Source organism: Lagopus muta, chromosome 6 (assembly GCF_023343835.1).
Source record: "Lagopus muta isolate bLagMut1 chromosome 6, bLagMut1 primary, whole genome shotgun sequence".
NCBI classification, from domain to species: domain Eukaryota; kingdom Metazoa; phylum Chordata; class Aves; order Galliformes; family Phasianidae; genus Lagopus; species Lagopus muta.
In genome coordinates, this window is record NC_064438.1 from 30,352,980 (window position 1) to 30,375,408 (window position 22,429).

The following is a 22,429-nucleotide window of genomic DNA, read 5'->3' on the forward strand; positions in this document are numbered from 1 at the left end:
TGTTTGAAAGTTTTTTTTCTTTTTCTCACACCGGAATAAGCTTAGCTCATCTGATTAAAAATATCATTACTTCTTAAAAAATGTGTCTTGCTTTAAGTTAGCCAGACAAGACACTTCAATTTCAAATACACATTTTCTGCACTGTTCAGACAGAAGTGAGATGTCCCAATTTCTCAACGGGTTCTGCTAGTAAGCATCTCTCCACTCCTGACAAATGTTAATGATGTGCGGAGATGTATACATTTGGATCTCAATACTAAACTAAAAATTTTGCTAATAGTGTGCACGGCAATCACTTAAGGTACGTTACAAAGACTGGAAAATTATGGGAGGTTGGTCATTATAGTCATATATATATATATATGAATTCAAATTCCATCAGCTGCAGTATGCTTTTCTGCTGAAGGGTGCACTAAATGTAAACTATCATTTCAGAGAGAATACATTAAGCAGAGTATTAAATGTGTTGCTATGGTGTGAAAAATATTTAGTTTTACTAGCAATCTTTGTTCATTTTGTTAAATGCGTTTTCAGGAAACAATCTTAACAGAAAGGATTTAAAATGATTTATATAAAAAGTTAATATGCTGTGTCAAAACATGGAGCCAAAAAAAAAAGTTCCTTCAGGTTTGTTACGATTTATATAGACCTGACGAATTTTTCTGCTTACTTTTCATATAATGTAAAAGTCTGAAACTGTTTTAAACAAAAAGGTCAAAAATCTTAATTACGAGAACCAATGCTAGAATACCTGACAAAACTTGTGAGAGAACTTTCAAGATTTCTGAAGCTAGGGCTCCATTAAATCTCCACTAGAACAGGAGAACATTACAGAGTGTTCTGCATGTCACTATTTCAGTTATTTCATTTTCCCCTCCTTAGGATTTATCGCTTAAAACCGCTTCTGTTTCATTTAGATGAGAGTTTCTTGAGTACCTCCACAGATATTTGTGCATCACAAGAGGGAAGTGTATTTCAAGCAGACAATAATCAGGCTGTTTCAAGTTTTACTCACTGGCTTTTATCTTGTGAAATGACTTTTTAAGAAAACTGAATTATTATTAATGAGTGGAAAAGACAATTGTTCATAGAAACATATTTCTGGTAAATTAACTGAGTATAACTTTGCACAGAACTGTTTTTACATTAAATTGTTGACCTTTATTTCAGACAATAAGAACCAAACTTGAGAGTACAGAGTACTGCCACAACTTCTTCTTCTTAGTAGTTTCCAAGTAAGACAAATCTAACAAAATAAATTGTGAGGAAGTTGAATAAATTTACTCATTGTACTGAACTTTGCTAGATTCTTATTTGGGTGTGTAGGCCCAAATACTGTGACAGGTTTCTGGATTGTAAAATGCCAAGTGTCCTCTCATACAGAAATTTGATTTTCTTTAGTGCAGCGTTGAAATCATTTGAGGTACAGTTTCAAATCTCCTTTGAAGCACAAAAGATAAGAGCTCTAAAAAGAATTAGTAAATAGCAACCATCTTGTCAAAGATAAGACTGTGTTACGAAAAGAAAATAGGAGAGTGAGGCTGGCAGTATAAGCTGCAGGCTCAAAATGGACAGAGGAGTGGGCGTTGTTAGAGGCTTTCACAACGGCATAAGTCATGGGGGACAGTGGTCAGTGTGACAGGTTTATAGGAACGCATGGTGTTGATACGTGGTTTCTCTGTCACGATGATTCCTGTAAATGCTACTGATGGGTTCTGGTGAGTAAATAGTTAGTAATTTACTGTTATCAACATTAAACTATTTCTGGTTTTGTGTTTACTTAAAAAATGATACTTAAAAAATTCTAAATCCATCCTGATTGACACTGAAATGCTCTTTACATGAAAGTTTGTTTATGGGCAGTGATTCTTTTGACAGATTTACAAGTGCCTGTGGAGTTTTAAAAGACTATTGCCCAATAGGCATTAAGTGAGGGACATTCTATTGTGTAAATATTTTCACTTATATTGGGGATTTTTAAAGAACTTTTAGAGCCAAATACTGCATTAAATCTGAAGACAGTGGCAAACTGATAATCAGCAGTTTCCAGCTTTGTTCTAATGTTTTCCTAATGGTTTCCATTTCTATGGCCAAGATTTGCAGTGGGTGAAGCATGATGTACATCCAGCAACTCGTTCTTTTTTTTTTTTTTTTTTTTTTTTGCAATAGCTCATTTAGAAATAAACAATTTTCAAAAAGTAGTATATTGCATTTTATTTGGCTAACATATAATACATGTCAAGAAAAGGAATCAAAAGTTGGTTACAGTAATAGTGAATTTGCATCTGTTTGGACCCATTAATGCTGAAAAAGGATGTTCGTTGCTTCCTTGAAAGATTACTTCGGAATGAGTTGATGAGAGAGGAAGGGCATGTGAGGTATCAGATTCTTCAGAATTCTATCAGATTCCTCAGAAATTCAGAAATTTTTTTCTTTCTTAGAAGGAAACTTCCTAGAATGTACATATATTTCAAAGAAAGAATATTTAATAGAATCCTTACCTCAGAATCATTCTACTAAAAAAAAAAAACTTGCTGATTTTTTTTTTAAAGGAAAATGTTTCCATTGCAGACCATATGAGAACAATACCTGAAGAAATCGTGTGAATGTCACACATTATAGCATTTTTAGCAAAGAAAATCAGAACAATTAGTGGAACTTTTCAATTTTCATTTCATAATGTTTAGCCAGAGTTAGTAGGCTTTACAAATATATATATAAATATATTTTAAATAAATTTTTGAATAAATATTAAGAAAGTATTATCAAAATTAGTTTTATTAAGTTTGGTGAAAATTAACTTCCAAAAACCTTTATATTATGTTGTAGTACTGAGATAGGTCACAGAGTAGTGTGATAGCCTTTCACAAAAATTGCAAATTGAGGTTGACAAAGACCACCTGACTTTTACGTGTAGGATTCAGCTGCTGTTTTAATGAAAGCACTTGATTTAGCCCACAATTAAAATAATCTTCCTTTTCTGAATGTCTTTACTTGTATCTAGTTTGTGATTTCTTTGAACACACTTTCAGCACTGTTTTCCAAAGGCAAGCTTGATGAAGTTCCTAGGTTCATAAGCCTGAAAGATGCATCTGTTTTGTGGTCGTAGCCATTGCTTTGTTATATTGGAGAAGGAATCATTATTCTCCATCGTGTTCTTCATTACTGAGGGGGAGACTGAAAGAATAATGAACACATTTCAACAGGGCTATAGCATTTTTGAGACAGCAGCTCAAGCTGAAGTTCATAATGTCTTCAGCCACTGAGTCTATATCTATGTTAGCAACTAAATAAATTGAAGATTTATTCAAATATTTCAATGCAGTTGAGTTTAAACAGAATTAGATAACTTTCTGCTGCCTAAAAAAAGCCATTTCTTTTCTCTGTAGACCAGAATTATAGGTCATTCACTGGAGTCTAATCTAAACTCAGAGTCAATTAAAGGTGAATTAATCAGTAGAGGACAAAGACGTTACTCTTAACGATTAGCAGTTTTTCACCCAATCACTGTTGTCCTTGATTTCCATTGCTCAAATCTAAAACTTTCTTATGGCCCTTCAGTTCATTTTGAGTTATCTCAAAAACTTCAGGGATTAGACTTTTGCTCCAGATAGTTTAATCTAGGTAAATATTTTCATCAAAGTTGCCTAATGGTATCATTTTAAAGCTTTCCAATAGTGTAATTTCTTTGTCTTCTAGCATTTACTTGACTTCTTATGTCTCTTCCAGTTTTATTGCTTCAAGATTACATAAGCAGTGCAGACTGGCATTTCATCTAATCTCATGTGATTTCAAACTTATAGTTTTAAATCAGCACCTGTGGTTGACTTATTCTACATTATGTGTCTCATTTGCTCTTCTCTGATGTGCCTGTCCTTTTACTCATCCTGTCCCCTCACTCTAAATATTGTTCTTGTTATGGTTTTTAAGATTCTACTAAAGAAATCACCACCCTAATCTACTTTCCCATATTTTTCTGTAGTTTTTGTCATCTAATTATGGTAAATGTTAGTCTTTCCTATTCAAAAATATTTTTATTGAAGGGGTTTTTCATATTCTTTCTTTCTAACTTAAAAGCAATTTGTCCTAGGCTTGATCATTTAAATATGTGCATAGGACATATCTGAGTAACCTTTGTAATAATCTTGTGCTATTAATGCTTATTGGAAACATCTAGGATGCTTTCAATACTCAAGACAATGTATTAGTAGCACTGCTTATTGGTTTAAAAAAAAAAAAGCACCTTTCCAGAGTATATTGTTATACATACAGTGGTTGTTTATATACTCTAGTTATACGTGTTTTCATACATATATTCGTATCTGTATCTATTTGTACAAATTTATTTCATTGCTATAACATAATAAATGACTTGCAATAATTTCAACCTAAGGTGATCATATTAATCATGCACATTTTATAAGCACCATATATCAAATGTCTCAACATTGTGTGTACTATCTGCCTTTTGACATTTTATATTGCTTTAAAATAAATTCTAAATATTATTTTATATAAGATTTTCCTTTTAAAACATATTGATAATTAGGCACAAACTTGTAGCTGCTACTTTGTATAAAATCTCAGTTGGAAAATTAACAGTAAAATCTTGGGTATTTCACTAGATTTTTTTTTCTTCACAATGTGATGTCCATCTTCTTCCTAAGTATTACAATTTCCTTGAGCAGATGTAGAAAACTCCTTTAAATTCCACAAATTAAAATGTTACATAAATTTCATTCAGAGTATGATATGAAGTTCGAACTTTTAATTGTAAGAGGCATGTACTTTCTGGAAATAGTCTTAAAAGTCTTATAGACTTTGATTTCTGATTTGCCTAATTTCATAGAATCATCATAGAACCATTGAATGCTTAGGTTGGAAGGAACCTTAAAGTTTATCTAGTTCCAACACCCTGCTATTGGTAGGGTGCCACCCTCTCGATAGGGCTGCCCAATTTCAGTTATTAAAGATGCATAACAGAGCAGCTAATAAAAGATTTTCTTTCCCAGATCTGCTTTGAATTGATACTTTTATTATTTCTGACTGCTCTCTGGCAGACAAACAAATCTCTAATAGCTTCAATTTCAACAGTTTCAAAGTTCTCTTATGCTCCAGGTTGCAAGAGTAGACATTAAAGATGTAGTTAGACTGTAGCCTAGAGCGTTTTATATCAGCTTTGGAGCTCCTCAGTAATTTCTTAGTCTATCTACATGACTTGTGAAAGGATGTTAGAGTAAAATACGTACTAAAGTGAGATATCAGTATTTGTTTATAATAAAAACTTCCATGGTTTATTTCTATTGTTTATTAAATTCTCAATTAATTGGAAAGCTGTTATTGCTGAGCAAGTTCTGGTGGCCCAGCATTATAGGCAATGCAAATAGTTGAGGAATATAATGTATACATATGTTTTCAATTTCCATTGATATTTTTTCATTGCACTGAAAACTTGAAATAACATAATGTTAATTTAAAATTCACAGTTGCTTTTCTCACCATTTTGTATTAATTTTTTGCTGGAATAAGTTGAATTATATAATGGTGGCAGCAATGTGGTGTGAAAATGTTTAACGCAGCCAAACTTTAACTACTAGATTTGACTCCAAAATAAATTTCTGTCTAAATTTAGCTGCTAAGGAATGAAGAGTTGTGGAAAAGAAATCCGATAGTAGTTCATAAAATCGGTTGCTAAATGAAATATAATTGCATTTTTATTTTCAACAGTCTAATTTCAACTCTAACGTGGAACGCTTGAACCTTCAAAGTTTAACAGGAGTTTTAGGGAAGGGAGTTTTTTATAAATTGGCATCTCATCTGATCTTAAAATAACAGACTAAGTAGTAAACAAATTACAGCTATATGTAAGTTGTTCCTTACAGAGTTGTCACATCACATCATTTCTCACATTTCACATCATGGCCTGTAATTTCAATGCTTAAATAAGGTTCAATTCCTGCATTTCTGTTGGAAGAAATGCTTGAGTATAGAATGACTGGCACTGATTGATTAAAATCAATTCAGATATAAGGCAACATCCATTCACATCAGAACAAAGTTTGAAGCTTTAAATACCATGTAGAATTAATGTGTGTTGTAGGCTGTTAAAGCAATAGGCCTCAGCTCAGAGCTGGAGTATTACAGCAAACAGGACATTACTAAAGTTCCACTCTTTAAACACATGAAACATTTTCTAATTGGTATACTGGTCCAGCGTCAATGGTTTTTATCATCATGTAATGGCTGGATTCAATAGTGCATATTTATTTCCACTACCTCTAAAGTATGTCTAGGTGACTAATTTAGATGAAGGCTTTTAAAGTGTTGATATCTACCACAAACGGCTCTCAACTTGTTTTTATAGCCTCCGAAAAGCAAATGAAGTTAGTTTGCAGAGAATCTTCAGAAGAGCATCTCCAGCCCTTCAAGGAAAAATTAGAAGAATTCTTCCAGAAAGGTAAAGACATTTTAAAATATGTATATATTGGTCAATATTGTAATGTTTTACAAAGTGTTCTATATGTAATATAAGCTGTGTTAAGTATCTATTGTCTCTTCAAATTCCTACTATCTGTTGTGGATTATATTCCAAATATGCCTAATACGTGTTCAGAGTAATGGATACACAGATCTTAGACACCATTTATCAAAGGTAATTATTTCCTTGATCTCACACATTTCTTATTTTCTGTTTTATCTTTTATCATTATATTTAGGTAATTATATTCATCGTATACTTATCAGATAGAATTTATGTCCTCAAGTCTATAAAAGACTAGAATAGAAAATATCTTTCCACATATATACATGAGGTAATGTGATTTTATATCAATGGTATAGCCATTAATTGACTATTTAGATTTGAAGGTTTTGCCTAAGGTGAAGGAAGTGATTTACAAGGGCAGAGTCTAGTGATAAGAGGGATGAGATCTGAGGGTGCCTTTTGATGATCAGTACAAGACAGTGTAAATGTACACTGCTGCTATTGAAAAGGGCAGTCTTACTCTCTTCTGTTTTCCTACAGTGCTGCACAGATCAGCACTGTAGCATCTCTGGAGCAGTTCAAGGGTATAGATAAAGAAACAAAGATTTTTCTTTTCCAATATGTAGGAGTTGTTGAGGTAACAGAGTGCTTCAGTATTTCTGGGAATTATATTAAAAATTCTTAAGAAATAAATTTTACCAGGGGGCTAATATTTTCCCCTGGAACTGTGCTCAACTTAAAAATTTGCCTTTTGAGAAATCAAGAAAACTATCTGAATCTACTAATCTAGGCAGATTACTATTGGTGATCATTCAAATTGTTATAATTATTTCTGACTTAGCATATTCCATCTTATAAAGATCCTTCCAATACCTTTTTAATAATGTCATTTTATGAGCTTGTCTTATATTATTTACTAAGAGAAAACAGATGCTTTAAGAGTAACAATATTTGTTAAATTGTTTTGTTGGTTTTTTGGATATGTTTGGATATGTATGGATATGATAGGTTCTTTAAGTTTATTAGACAGTGCAAAGATACAAATTTCTTGCCACAGAACTTGTAAAACAAGAAAATTATGATGAAAATCTTGCATTAAAGCAGGACAGTTAACTTTGCCACTTGTTTACTGGAAATTTTTACATAGAGTTTACCAGTAATATCAATATTGAGATAATATTCAAGATATATCTACAGTACCTTCATGAACTCTAGTATGCTTCTTTATCTTGCTTGTCAGAGCACTGTAGCTCAAACTGGTGAGCTATTTGGGTTACAAATCCAAAACACAGCACCATACGAGCTGCTATGAAGACAATTAACTTCATTCCAGCCAGTAATGAAAATAGGAAAATGTCAACAAAAAGAAAAAAAAAATCTCAAAAATGTCAAGAGTCCAGCCTTAAGCATGGGGAATACACTGTGTTGTCTTCTCATGCTTTCCTTTGATATCTTTGTTATACTTGTTCTCATTTTGTACTCATTTTCATTAGAATATTCATGTACAAAGTCCTGGGAACTTCACACCCTATAGTTGTTCGCCCTTTACCTCCTTCAGTCACTTATCTCCTTGATTTGAATCTTTATAACGGGTGAGTGGTACCTTGTATGGCATTAGAAGGGAAATCCTATAACATCGTGCACTGAAGATACATGACAACTGTCTTGATTTATAATATTAGGATAGGTGTTGGACAAATTTCAAGAAGTTCAGTGGTTCAGTTCAGATAAGCATCTGGAAACTCAAATACTTCTCTAAAATTAGGAGTTAACTGATAATACCGAGCATCCGTTAAGCATCTGCTTTCAGTTTTGTTTGTTTAAAAAAAGAGTTGTGGATGACTTAAGCAAATGTATGAAAAAATAGTCTGTTATCTTCCTGCCAGCTCACAGCAAGTATCCAAAGCTCAGAAACTTCTGGCTTGGAAATAGGGCTGGAACTTATAGATACTTGTGTGGTTTTTTTTTTTTCTCAAATCCTGATTTCCCATCATTTCTTCTCAGTGATAAATTGGAAATACTGTAGGGGGGGAAAAAAAAGATTGATTTGCTTAATTGGATCTGTTTATATTTCCTAATTACAATTAATACCAATTAAATCTAGTACTCGCTGTGTTGTAATAAAAAGCACGCAGTGTTATGGAGACTGACATTCTAAAATGCAAAAGGGGATAAACTGTACTTCTGCTGATGTCAGTGCTGTTTTGTATAACTGACTTTAACATAGTCTAGTGCCTTCAACAAAGAATTAGGTGCCAGAACCTTTAGGTTCTATTCCCAGTTCAGCTACTTGACATGTTATGCTAGAAGAGTTGGTTAATCTCTTTTTCAGAGAGTCTCACTTTCCTGGTACACTGTATAAAATAATGATTCTTGTTCTTTTTAGTAGTGAAAGATGATCTTTGTCAAGTGTTACATGATTCCCACATGAAAGGTGCAAACTGTGTTAGTTCTTCATTAGCTGTATTTTATATGCTCATGTTTTTTAGAAGGATTTAGCTTGTACAGAAAACAAAAATAATCATTAATAGATTTAATAGTATGGTGGGAAAAAAAAAGATTAGTTTTACTATAATTCATAGACATAAGAATTACCATAAGAGACTGAACACATGCTGTATTTCCAGTAAAGTTGCTGCATGTTGCTTTCAAAAATACATTTGTTATATTTTCCACGATTCACAAAAATATCTTCAAAATCATGACATTAACAATTGGTTTGGTATACCCCTTAATTTATGAAACTATTGCTCAGAACTGCTTAGGAAAAAAACTCTTCTTTGAATTATTGATTGTCAATCAGAATTGTTAAACGTATGTGAGAAAAGTGCAAAATGTTCTGAAAAGGAGAAAAGTAAGAGTGTTTGCTTATTGCAGCTACGAAGCTTGCTAGAAAGGGTGCTGGCCATCAGCCATTGTTGTTAGTTTTTCATGACACTTTTTATTCTCTTTCTGTCTTCTCTCAAGTATAATATGAACCAGAAAGTAGACAGCATACAAGAGCAGTCAACTAGCCCTAATAAAATTTACTTTTCACTTCCCCCTTTGACTAGCTCATATTATTTGTCCATTGTCATAAATGTGGAAGTTTGTAACTCACATTCATCCAGGATCTTGCAAAATCTGGTCCCAAATTCCCCTTCATTGATTCCAGCCTAAAAAGTATGTAAAAACTCTAATCTGGGCTGCATTTCCTCCCTCAAATACTGGAACGTGTGAATCAAAAAGTCTTTAGGCTTTGTAGCAGTTAGCCTAGGAAGTTCATAGCTGTCTCTTTTCATTTCTACAAGAATAAAGCATCTTGCTGATGGAAAATGTGCTATTAAAGGAATTCATTCCATTTACGACAGAGTCTGGGAAACAAGCAGTCTGATGTCAGAACAGAACAGTTTTTGAAAATCATTAATAGTGAGAAGGAATGCTATTTGGAAAAGCCACATGATACACTCAAGTGCCCAAGGTAACAAGATGGAAAGGGAGGGATTTGTCAATTACAGTAGATCTGCTGAGATCAATCTCATAATGGCAGGAATCGTCCTGCATATGGAATTCTAAACTTGCATTTGGATTAGCAACACTGGTTAAAGTTGTTGTTTTGCTACCATAACTGTTTGTCTTACACTATATAAGAGATGACTGTTGCTCAGTCATGGCACTGTACAGTAGAAAAATAGAGTCACAAACCAAGTGAGTCAGTGTACTATTATGTCAGAAGGTAGTATATTTTTCAGACAAGGTTAGCAAGCACATGGAAAATGTCAGTAAATCTGATTTTTACTGCTAAGTGATTTCTTAATAATTTTAGCCAGGCTACAGTAGCACCTGGGCATGCTTCCAAACTGTTGTGCTTTCTAATGTATTTCTAGAGCAGAACAGGAGCTTTGATCCACATCTATTCATTTGCCAGTTTGAATGCACTGTAGAGGATTGTTGAGGTAGTCCAGTGGGAAAGAAAATAAGAAATAAATTCTTTTAAGGCTAGCCCATTTCATTTGTATGTTAACTATTTTCTGTTTTGTATTATTCTTGTGGGAGTATAACTGAGAAATTAAGAAACATCATGAAAAAATTGTATTCAAGTGCACTGGCCAGAAGCTCTTCTTGATTTCCCTGACATGAGAATAGGAAAGATAAATGGGGACGCTTATCTGAACCTGTAAGAGACCAGGTTCCCTAAGCAGGCAGACAGATACCTCCTGACCTTTTCAAATATATGAAGCATTTTCGTGTATATTGTTTGATCCGGATCACTGCAACTATATAAAGAATTGTCACTTCCTTTCTGGTATCTCCAAGCTTTCATGTCAGTTCCACCTTCATAACTTTAATTCCAGTAATGTAGTTTCTTCTAATTAAATTTAAATAACAAATGTTTGTTGTGATTCTATATTTTCTTACTCATTTGTAAGAAGATGAAATACTGAATGTTTGAAATCACTGGTCTTTAGATCATAGAGTTCAAAGCTAAACCTTCTTAATGTGTATCGGACTACTTTTAACGGAATCTTTTCTAAGGTTCTAAGGTAGTTTCCAGGAAGATTTTTTTTATTCTTCTTCATTCTTAATATCCTATTTTGTTATCATTTTAATCATTATCAGCTTACATTTATTTTCACTCAATTTTACTACTTTTAATTTGCTTCTTCAGAGTACCTAATGTATCATCTCATAATAGCATTCAGATAAGGAAGTTGCCCCATGCCTTTTCTTTAACTCTATTCCTGTAAAGCATTTCAGCTGGCTAACTGTCAATTTCTTGTTATTTTCTGCTTGTTTCTGGATTTAAAAATGTTTTCTTCAATGTGGTTCTGATGCTATATATTTCCATATGAAGTACTTTATTCTCTTTATCTAGTAGTATCCATGGTATTGACCCAGGCATCCTTATTTTTTTAATTTATTGACCCTGAGTAGTAAGAATCTGATAAAATAATTTCTTCTATTAAAGCAAAAAATAAAATTAAAAATCCACTCAAAACAGTTTTTCAGTCAAAGCTGTGTGTGTAGTAGGATGCTGACATATTTCAGCAGTGAATCAGAAGTCAAGAATACTCCAAGACACCATAATCAGTACAATTTTCACAGTTCGTGATATTTCATATTTCTCACTTGCTGTTAGCAGGACATACCTGTATAAATTTTAATTCGGTCAACAATTAGGAAGAAATTTACATTGCTACTTATTGCCTTTAATAATCTGACAACATTATATTGGTTTTAAAATGGAGAAATTATGTTTAAAGTCTTTATTCTAAGCAGTTCATTAGAGATTTCCTGTAATGATTTCTCAAAATATCAGAATCCTCTGAAAAAATATTTTAAATTGTTGCTTCTCTACAACAAAAGTGTAGCGTTTCTCCTCAAGAAGTATATCCATAGAAGCAATGTTATTTTTAAGTCTTAGAAAAAAATATTCTGCCACATATTTGTTTTGCCCTTGTTTTGCCCTTTTATATTCCTCTACCTTAATCTACTTAATCTAATCTTAGTGTAATGGCACTTGCTTTCCATTTTCTTCATAAAGCTCTTGAGTCCTTTAGTACTAAGTCAAGCAAGATTATCAAGAATCATTTTTAAGGTGCATTGGCTTCAATAACAATTGCCTTTTAACATCTGGTGTGTAAACTACAGCTGAAGAGCAATAGAACTTAGAAGCATCTTACTGTTTCCCTGGTCTTCTGTTACCTTCACTTATGAGGCTACATTTGTCAAATAAAAGGCGTACCTTTGTAAAAAAAAAAACAAAAAACAACACCAGTTCTACAAGGCATCTGACTGTCTTGCAGGATCTGTGACTGTTCAGTCTGCATATCAAATATTGGATCTTCCTTTTGTGAATAAACTGTATGAATACAAAGACTTTTAACTTCAAAGCTGTATTTTCTATTCAACTCATCATGACTCTTTTTTCCCCTTCATTTGTTTTCACTGAGATGTTTTATTATCTCTGCCACACATATGCAGTTCTCACATTAAACAGTGTGGGAGGATATTTATGTCCAGTGTCAAACATGAAAAATATGTCATACTTCCTTGCAGTGATAATGTTTGCTTATAACTTTTTATCCTTCCCAGCAATGACATTACAGACCATGCAAAGTTTGTGTTAAGATGTGGAACATTGTTTTATATGCCAGCAGCAGAATTACTTTAATCTTTCAAACTGTTTGTGACAGTCATAACTGTTTTCATCACTCAAACATTGTTGTATTTAAATACATGAAAGAGTGATTTACATAAATTGGCATGAGTCTGCAAAGCAGATCCTTATTGCTGTGGTACTCTGAGATTTTAGAGTTGGACAATAGCCTCAGTCCATAAGATACCAAATAAGGTGTCCCAGAATGTGATTGCATCCATATGCCTCTAAAAAATGCAATATTGACAGTGAGCCGATTCAAAGAAGATTTTGCTCTGAAATGAATGATTCCCCTTACACTACTGAAAGAATTACCATCATTAAAGTCCTGAAAATTGATGTTAATTAAAAATATGGTTTCTCAGGAAACTTTCAATTGAGTACATTTGAGACAGTTATACATAGATTGCTATAATCAGTTCCACTGTAATCATGACCTACTACAAAATTGGAAGACTAAACAACATTGAAATATGTAACATATAATTTAGAAGTGCTTATAATTAGAAATATGATGTCATCCTCTCCTAGAAAACAAGGAAAGAATCTCTGAGATTTTTCTCTTTGATTGGCTTTGTTGCACTGAATCATCGTGGCTGCCACAGTGATTGGCATTTCAACATAAAGGAGGATTTTTTATTAATCATAATCGAGTGGCATAATTAATGTTAATATTAATACCCTTAATCTAATACCAAAAACTGTGATGCGTATGCTTGCTCTAAAAAGTGTATCTACATTACTGATACCTCTAGTTTAATCATTACCATCTTGTCTGGAACTTAACATTTTAAGTTTTCATCAGAACCCTTATTTTCTTTCAATTAGCCTGGATTTCTTCCAGCACTCATGTCATAGTCATATAGGTAAACCACATCTCAGGTTATTTGTGTTGGTTTTCCATACATTTTTCCTCTACTCCACCTGCTTTCTTCTTTACTGTCTTCTAATTAATTTCTTGTATGATTTCATATCTTCATGTGTCTATACTACAGTGCTATTCATGTATGTAGTTCATCTGAATTTGCTTTGCTATTTACATTCTTGTCTTATCCTATTTGTGCTGGTATTGAAAGGCAGTGAACTAATAAAATTTAAATTCCTGAGAAAGCTTTTCTTGGTGGGAAATACAGATGCATATTAATTATTTTAGCTTATACATCCTGTGTAAACAGCTCGCTCATAGACAGAAAAATTTAGATGGGGAAAAGAGCAGAGTCAAGAAATTGAAAGGATAGGGGAAATTAAGGCATTAACTTAAATAAGGAAAACCCAAAAGTTTACTACCAAAGTACATTAATACCTACCACCACAGTGGTCACCCTCAACTTATGTTTGCCCTATATCCTCTCTAATTTTACACCATCCTCTTTGGATTAAGCTGGGAAATACCCTTTGCTGCTACCATAATACAAATTGATTATGACAATAGCATGCTTAATCTGATTTTATGCATTTATGCGGAATTTTTCCTTAAACTTTTAAAGTTTTAGTATGTTGATTGTTTCTCTACATCATTTTTCATACCTGTGTAAACATACAAATATCCTGCTTTTGCATAATTGATACAAATACTAGTTGCTGAAAGTTCTGGCAGGAAGTTGCATCTCTGAAGCTTAGAATGCATTGTGGTGTAAACTGTGTTTTTCTTTGTTAAGCAGTAACAGGCAAAATATGTAGGCCAGACATGAAATAGTTGTCAGAACGTGGCTTCTTTCTAGGTCAAAAAGACAAATTAATTTGACATACAAACAATCTCAATATTTGAGGGGCAGTCTCAGGAATCTGAAGCTAGTTAAAAAAGCAAAGTATGATGTTGCTACTGAACTCAAAATTCAAAAATGATGGAGTAAAAACATGTGAATGATATGGATGCTACATTGCTTCAAGATTACAGCTTCTATAGAGGACAGACTTTTAATAAATGCAAGAGAAGTCTGATTTCAGAAGGTCACTTCAGTCTCTTCAGCAGCTACTGCTATGATCTCTTTATGCCTAGATGCTTGGTGCCAGGGCAAGATGTTTAGAAGAGTGTCATTACAATTTCACTGACTTTGTCCTGAAAACAGCACTCATGGGATTGCTTTTTGAAAACTTCCTCTACAAAGTGTTGCTATCTCTGGAATAGAGGTGGTTTAAGGGACATCCTGGGACAGGCACAGAGAGCTGGCTTCAAACAACATGGCAGTGGCCAAGCTGAAAACTAAGAGGGTTAAAGAATATTAGACCAAAAAAAAAAACTGTTCTAGCAAATATATTTGTTTTGGTTGTTTGTAGTGTTGTCGGTACAGTTAATCAGTATTTGTCTGTAATGTGCCTCCTTACCTGGACTTTTGAACCAAGGGCCTAACAAAGCATTGACTTTTGAACTGAATAGGAATTAGATAAGGCGTATTTATGTATAAGAATACATAAATACTACACCTGGGATTTTTTCTTAATGTCAAGTTGGGCAGCTCCTGAGACAGAGAATTGCCAACCTTAATTGGGAGAGCTGACTGTACTTTTCTGTTAGAAATCATGACAAAGGTACTTTGACACTGCTACATTTCCAAATGACAGATATTTTTGATTTTGATGTAATTTGCTATTATTTTGGTTTTGATGTGAATAAAGTAAATTACCTTAAGATTTATTTAAATATTTCTAAATTTAAAAAAGATTTCCAGACATTTCTTAATGTTTTTAAAAGTATTGTAAAATAGGTTGTTCCATTAAATATTTGATGTTATTCTTGTTATGTCTCAGTCTTAAATTAAGCTATGACAAGGATTTTTCTGTTGCCTGCTGTTCTCATTTCATCATGTAAGTATCTGAGTGCTTTCTAAGTATAAATAAAATGGCCCAACTAATTTGCGTTGAGCATGCTTTAATTTTCCCTTTTCCAGAATAGTAGTAGTAGTCTTTTATTTAGAAATCTAGCAATTCTTTCTTAATATATGTAACCTATGTGTTTATCGTAAAGAAGGTATGCTCAGTAAAGTTTCAGTCTTGTACTTGGAAACAGTTTGCTGTTTCGTTTAAGTGATGTTTTTAGAAGAATCTGACAAGACTTCTTAAAATTAATCTTTTTAATACACTATTTACTACTATATTTTATTTGAGGCAAGGAGTAGAAATATTACAGGTCCAAATTTGCCTTCCCTTTACATTTGGCTTCAAACTGCAGGCTTTTCAAACTAATAGCTAGCTAATTTTTCCCACATAAATACAAGTTGTAGAGGAACTAGTTGTAGTGTTAAAAGCAAGAATGAAGTACAGTAGTAATATGAAATCATTTGGTATATCCTTGTAATTTTGTAATGAAATTATTCCTCTTTTTGTGGGGGGAAATTATTGAACCTATATTATGATCATGATATTTTTAATCACTTGTTTGTGTGCTTGTGTATGCATTTGCGTAGTATGCAAATAGTCCAACTGAGTTAGTTTTCCTATTGTTGTGTTCTTTAAGTAGAAATTAAATGATTCAGATCCTTTGTGCAAAAACATAGGTGATTTAAACAGAATTTATTTATTTTGTGCTCATGATGTTTGATTAAGTAGTCCTGCTTTATGTTTTATATTTCCCACAGCAAATCTTATGATTTCATATTAAATACAAACCCTTATAAACAGGAAAGTTGCTAGTTAAAGATTTGGAGTAATATTGAAATAATTTTGTCTCTTGTATAACATGCTTTTTTTAAATTTACTTTCAATGTAACTGGATCCTGTGAGATGTTCTGCAAATTCAGTTTAGTTTCATACATGATGAAGACTAAAACACTGAATGTCAGACGCCAAGTTACCTCAGCTTTAGTGATCTTAATAGATAATTGTGATGAGGTTTGCTGTTTACCCTCTATGGCTAATCTTTAATTTTGTAAGAAATTTTCAAAACAGAGAGTGTTCATTTGACACATTCCACTTCACTACAATGCAGTTATAGATGAAAAGAAAAAGGAAAAAGAAATTGATAGGCAAAATCTGCTTTAATATTTCACTTGTTTTTCAGTATGAATATTTGATGTCAATACTGCAAATTTCTTTGATTTTCATTTTGATATGATTTATCCCTAAATACGGGTAGCCCTGCAGTCGATAATCAATTTAGGTCTGAAATTTCCCTTCCCCCCATCCTGTCTTTGTAGCTGAATAAAAAGGAGAAGGTGACTGTCATACTTCTTAACAGTACATTTTTAGAAGGTCAGAATGATTAAATTCGTTCTCAATAACGTAGGTTTTTTCTATTCATTCTTTTTTATTGACAGTCTTTGTTTCTTAAAGAGCTTCATTGCTTTTTTATTTAAACAAAAACGTAGCAAAGAAACAGATGTGTCCCATATAAAATATGCCATAAATCTTGTTTCACAAATTCTTTTCTCTGAACTTTCTGACAGAAACTGTCAAATATCCACTTTAATTCAAGTATAAAATGTTCACTTTGTGTCATGGCGCCAACCACCATATGCTGGAATAAAGTCGGTAACTAGCAATAAAAAAAGGCAACATACGCACCTTTGAAACAGTACAAGCAATCAACAGTGAGAAAGGTCTATATAAATCTATGGAGAATTAATCTCAGCTTTGCCACTATCCTGCTGTGCATTTACAATGAGATTTTGCTCCCGACCACCAGAAGTGGCTTACTTTGCAGAAGGAGTGTATCCTAATGAGGCGAAAATGTATGGAAAACAAAGCAGCAGCTTTTAACCCCCCACCCCCACCCTTTGGATCACCTAGAAGAGCGTGTCCTAGTGTGTTCAAACGTGTGGGGCCACTATACATCACACGTTGCTGTACTTTAGCTGATCATGTGAAACCAATCTTTAGTGAGCTTAATCAGCAGAAATTATTTAGCCTCGTAAATCATTCTTACCATTCCACAGGAGGAGGCAGTGCTATGGCTTTTCTCTCCTAAAAGACTTCAGGCACAAATTTCCCAAGTTTCTCTGAAATCAGTTAAATTCTCTTTTTATAGTTATTCGTTGTTTACCAAACAGATTACCCACTGGTTCACCATCCAATTAGCATATACTTTTATCCCTCACCTTTTTGACAAGATCTGCTTCCTAATGGCTTAAACAATTATTTTACCTGTATTTAAAAATGCTGTCCTTGGTATAAAACTGTGCTGATCCTGAAAGTTTTCACTTCTGCTACGACAGGAGACTGTAGCTGTAGAAAATCTGAATGGTTTTCCCTAACAGAACAGATTATTTTGTTTGAAAGAATAAATTCTCCCATTCTGCAGACAGTTTAGACACATTTAGTCATCTCAAAGGTTAACCTGCAAAATTGCATTTGAAATTGAACTACGAATTTATAAGAATTGATTAAAATAGAAATGAGAATTAGAATGCATTTCTATAGTGTTTAATTTCTAGTAGGCTTGAAATCTGTTTCCCACAAATACGCAAGAAGAACAAATTAATGGCTTAATCCAGTTTCAAATACTTTAATTTGAATAAATTGAAAAGTGTACTGTTAATTCTTGCTTTCTAACTAGTAACTGCAACATATATTAGTATTTTCATTAATTTTAATGAAATAATGACCTCCTTCTGTACAAGCTAACTGAAAAAAAAGCTTGAACTGAAAAATAGCTTTAACTTGCACAGAGTACAGTAAAAGCATTGGGGTAAGAAAAGTATATTTTAAGAAATATAGGACTTTAAGAAAATAAACATAAAATGTTTTTTCTGCATAGTTAGTTATAATGTTCTGGTAAAGAGACCTTCAACACTTTTTCTGGCAAATTTATAGACAGCATTATCACTTTTAAAAGAAAACATAATTTCCTAGGTTTTTTATTACCTATGATAATAAACACTTCCTTGAATGTGTTGCATGAGTGTGTTTTGCTGGTGTTGTATGCCTCAGTGTGTGCACAGATGTCTACAGTTTGCTATGCTTTGGTAACATTAGAAATACTGACTGAATATTTTATAATGTTTAACAATTTCTGTGTACTCTGTTAAGTAGTCCTTGCCTAGTACCCATGGCACAGCCTGGTAAGTAGTATTTCTGATTGCTTGTGTGGCATCTTGTTTGTTAAGCAACTTTACAAAGCTGCACAGAGACTCTTTGTATGATAGAAACAGTCATACATTTTCATCATTGGATGTGGGCTTCTTAGCTAAAAACAATTTTTGTACCGCTGCAAAGGAAAATAAACTTGTAAGGACTGATTCAGGGAAGCATGATTAAGACCTCATGGCAGCAAGTGTTCTGAAGATTGTTTTGAAAGGATTTAAGTTGTCTATACCAGTATTTAAACTGTACAAAAAAAATTCAAAGCCAAATCCTATGTTAAAAAATTGTCATTTTCTAATTTAGAGAAGAGTTAAAGGAAACAAGGCATATAAGATCACATTGCCTGTTGTTTGTTCCCCTGCCAATAATTTTTAACAGGCTCAGCAATTTTTGTCCCAGTGTGACAGTTAGAGGTCTTAAGATATTAAACATCTAAAATCTCAATAAAAATATGTGGCTGAGTAGAGAAGAGTGACCCTGTTAGTCTTCCAGGGAGAGAGGCTGTATCATGAACTCAATCCTTAATTAAACATTAATGAATCCATTCAGGAATTATCTCTAAAATGCATATCGATAATAGGACAGGTTTCGTTTGTTGCATTGCTTGCATGCCTCGTTGCTTAACTGATACTTTAGAAGAAATGTCTGTTGCTGGGGAGAGATGGGGGCGAGATTTTTTGTTTTGGAGGATTTTTTGCATTATAATTTACTGGAATAAAAAACTATTTGAAAAACATTGGAATATTTACATGTATTTTCAGCTCTATTTTGAATGTCACGAGTTCAAAAAGCTACCAAATTAGAAGTTAATGACTACCTAAAGAATGCCAATCAAATCATGCATGCTAAAAAATTTACCTGCTAGGAATCTGTACATGGAACAATCAAGTTTTTTATTGTTATAAGCCAGAAAAGTACCTCCATGAGAATGGCGGACTGCAACTTCTCATCACATTAAGTATGAATTTTTCAAATTTGAAATAAAGTAAAAAATATATTCTGTCCTGTACGCTATGCTTAATATGAAAGGAGTGCTTAGGTAAAAAGATATCCTTATTTATGGAAATAACTCAGAAGTTTCTCAATATAATAATGGAGAAATAAAAATTTCAATCTTTATGTATAGCTCTAGAAATACAGATTTTCCATGAGTCTTTTTGCTAGAACAGAACAGGTGCTGCTCTAGGATTTCTGACATTGCACAGTTTGCTAAAATCCTTTAAGGTTGTTGGGAGAGACTTTCAATCATTAGAATGAAAAAATACATGTCTGAAATTAAAAACATTTTTTTCTGAGTACCTCATTTCTGAGAACTTTTATATCTTCTGTTGCTATCTTAATTATATGAGTAAGTTCTAAAGCTGGATTCAGTCTTTATGAAATGTAAAACCAATGGCATTTGGTACTGAATTAGAAACTTCCATATCTTTAACAGTTCCAAAAAAACAATTTTCTACTCAATGCCATACTTACTCTTTATCAGTCTAGCCACGCTTTCGAAATGCAGTAAATATTATGGCTTTCCCTCAATTTTCTGATTTTAAATTCTCTTGCATTTATATGTATTTTCATGAATGCTTTTTGATTTGCACTTGGCATTTGTTGTTTGAAAAATTCTATTAATTTGATTTCCATTCCTTTAAAATTTACGTGCCAAGAAACTGAATTCTGGCAGAGTTCTGTAATGAAAAGTATTTTCTCATGTTATATACAACATACAAATCGTTGTTTATAATTCATTTGCAATTACATGCAATTACTGCATATTTATGCAGGGTCCTTTCTTTTTCTAGCCAGTAAAATAACATTAATAATAAAAAAATTATACGCAGGTTAATGATATTTACTAACAGTTGTATGAGTTGTTACCCTCATGCATGTGTCATCCAATCAATAAAATCTTGTACTGCATTGAAAACTACACATTCTTTGACATAATAAATCTAGTGACTGGAACCAAAACTATAAATTATAAGGCTGACAAAAATAATGCACAAAATTATATGCACAAAAATAATAAACGTATCCAATTCAGCTAAATCTTAGAATCCATCTGTAGTGATTTTTCTATGTGGTTATGTGCTCTTTTACTGGATCTGGCTGGGATGAAACTTAATGTTCTTCATAGACACCCATATAGCTCTGTGTTTAGAATTTGTGGCTAAAACAATATTGATAACAAACCAATGTTTTGGTTGTTGCTGTGCAGTACTTTCACACTATCAAGGCTTTGGTTTTCTTCTCCACTCTCTCCCCAAGCAGCAACTAGGCCAGAGTGGGTAGGTAGTTAGAAGTGGACAGAACCTGGACTGCTGGCCCAAACTGACCAACAAGATATTCCATGCACATAATGTCAGGCTCAGCACTCAAAATGGAATTGAAGGGAATTTGTAGTAGGTAGTCATTGCATCAAAACTGGGTGAGCTTCGGTCTGCTTGTATAGTTGTGACTGCTTACTTTTGCATTGCTTGTGGTTTTTTTCCTTGTTTTTGCCCTTTCCTATTAGCTTCCTTATGCCACTGTTGGAGAACAGTGAGTGAGTGACTGTGTGGTGCTTAGCTGCTGGCCAGGGTCAACCCATCCCGACTCTAAAATAACAGTCCTGAGGGGAGTCCTTCATTAGATTGTTCTTAAGCTTCCAGAACTGCCATATACCATCAAGTGCACCCCCTGTGAAGTTTTCTTTCTGCTTGTAGTCCAGTCATTGTTTTCATATTCCTATGAACAAGGAATAAACATTAAAAATGTCTTTACTTGATTCCCTCCTGTGAATACTGAATAGTTGGATAAAAGAATGTTTTTTAAAAGGTCTCCTTTTCCCTTGAGTTTACAAACAGTGGATGTCCTGAGTAAGGGATTTCTTAAAAATGAAGTCTATTTGGAAGTTTTCACTGGTAATAGTTCTACTGAAAGCAAAACCAAGGGAGGCTAAATTCACCCTGCTGTTGGTCCTCCTGTTTTTTTATATTACTATAGCGTCTAGGATTTTAAGCGTATACAGAAATTTTTATAAAGACAAAACATGTGTATTGATTATAATGATCCTCTCTAGTCTTTTTTTACCATCTAGAAGGCCTTGTTTGACTTTTTTTTTCCACCCTGCACATTGTCTGATTAAACACAGTTGATAAGTTTATTTTTTATGTTAATTGTACTTCAACGTGGAGATGTATATATTTAGCGTACTTTTAACTACAGAGCTTTCTGACTTTAGCTTTAGATGTTGTACTAAGGAGCATGGTTTACTGTGGAAATATTGGTGATAGGTGGACAGTTGGGCTAGATGATCTTGGAGGTTTTTTCCAACCTTGGTGATTCTGTCTTTCTGATATTCAGATATAGCTGCAATACATAATTTCTAAGAGATTTTGATCTATTACAAATGGTGGTATGTCTTCAAAAAGGTCAAGACAATGACCATAGTGGCTTGTTCTCTTTAACCTCAGAAATGCCACAGAATGTGAGATTTAGCACTTCAGGAAAAAAAAAAAAAAGTATCTGAGCTTTTCTGAGGATACATCTCAACCCTCTGTAAGTTCAGAGAGACATATCACTTGGGTTTGTTTTGGTTTGGTCTGATTTAGTTTGGTCTTTCATGTTTGGGATTGTTTCTTTTTTTTTTTGGTTAGTTTTTTTTGTTTGTTTGTTTTCTGTGATTATGCCTTATCCCAGATTCCCTCTTAAACTATAGTTTGTTGGAAAACGTGAGTCAGAAAAGAATTACTTTCTTCCTTGAGGCAAAAAAAAAAAAAAAAAAGCCTTGTTTTAGGGTGTTCTCCCCTCCATTC

The 22,429-nt window shown here is 33.2% G+C and overlaps 1 protein-coding gene across 5 annotated transcripts in view; it reads left to right on the top strand.

The window, feature by feature from the left end:
* The window catches only part of FMN1 (formin 1), a 176,677-nt gene that overhangs the window by 138,615 nt on the left and 15,633 nt on the right, over positions 1-22,429 (top strand). For all 5 annotated transcript variants that reach the window (XM_048948464.1, XM_048948462.1, XM_048948463.1 and 2 more), the window contains one exon: positions 6,365-6,457. In XM_048948464.1, the coding sequence (XP_048804421.1) occupies positions 6,365-6,457 (93 nt within the window). The remainder of the gene's footprint in view (positions 1-6,364; positions 6,458-22,429) is intronic.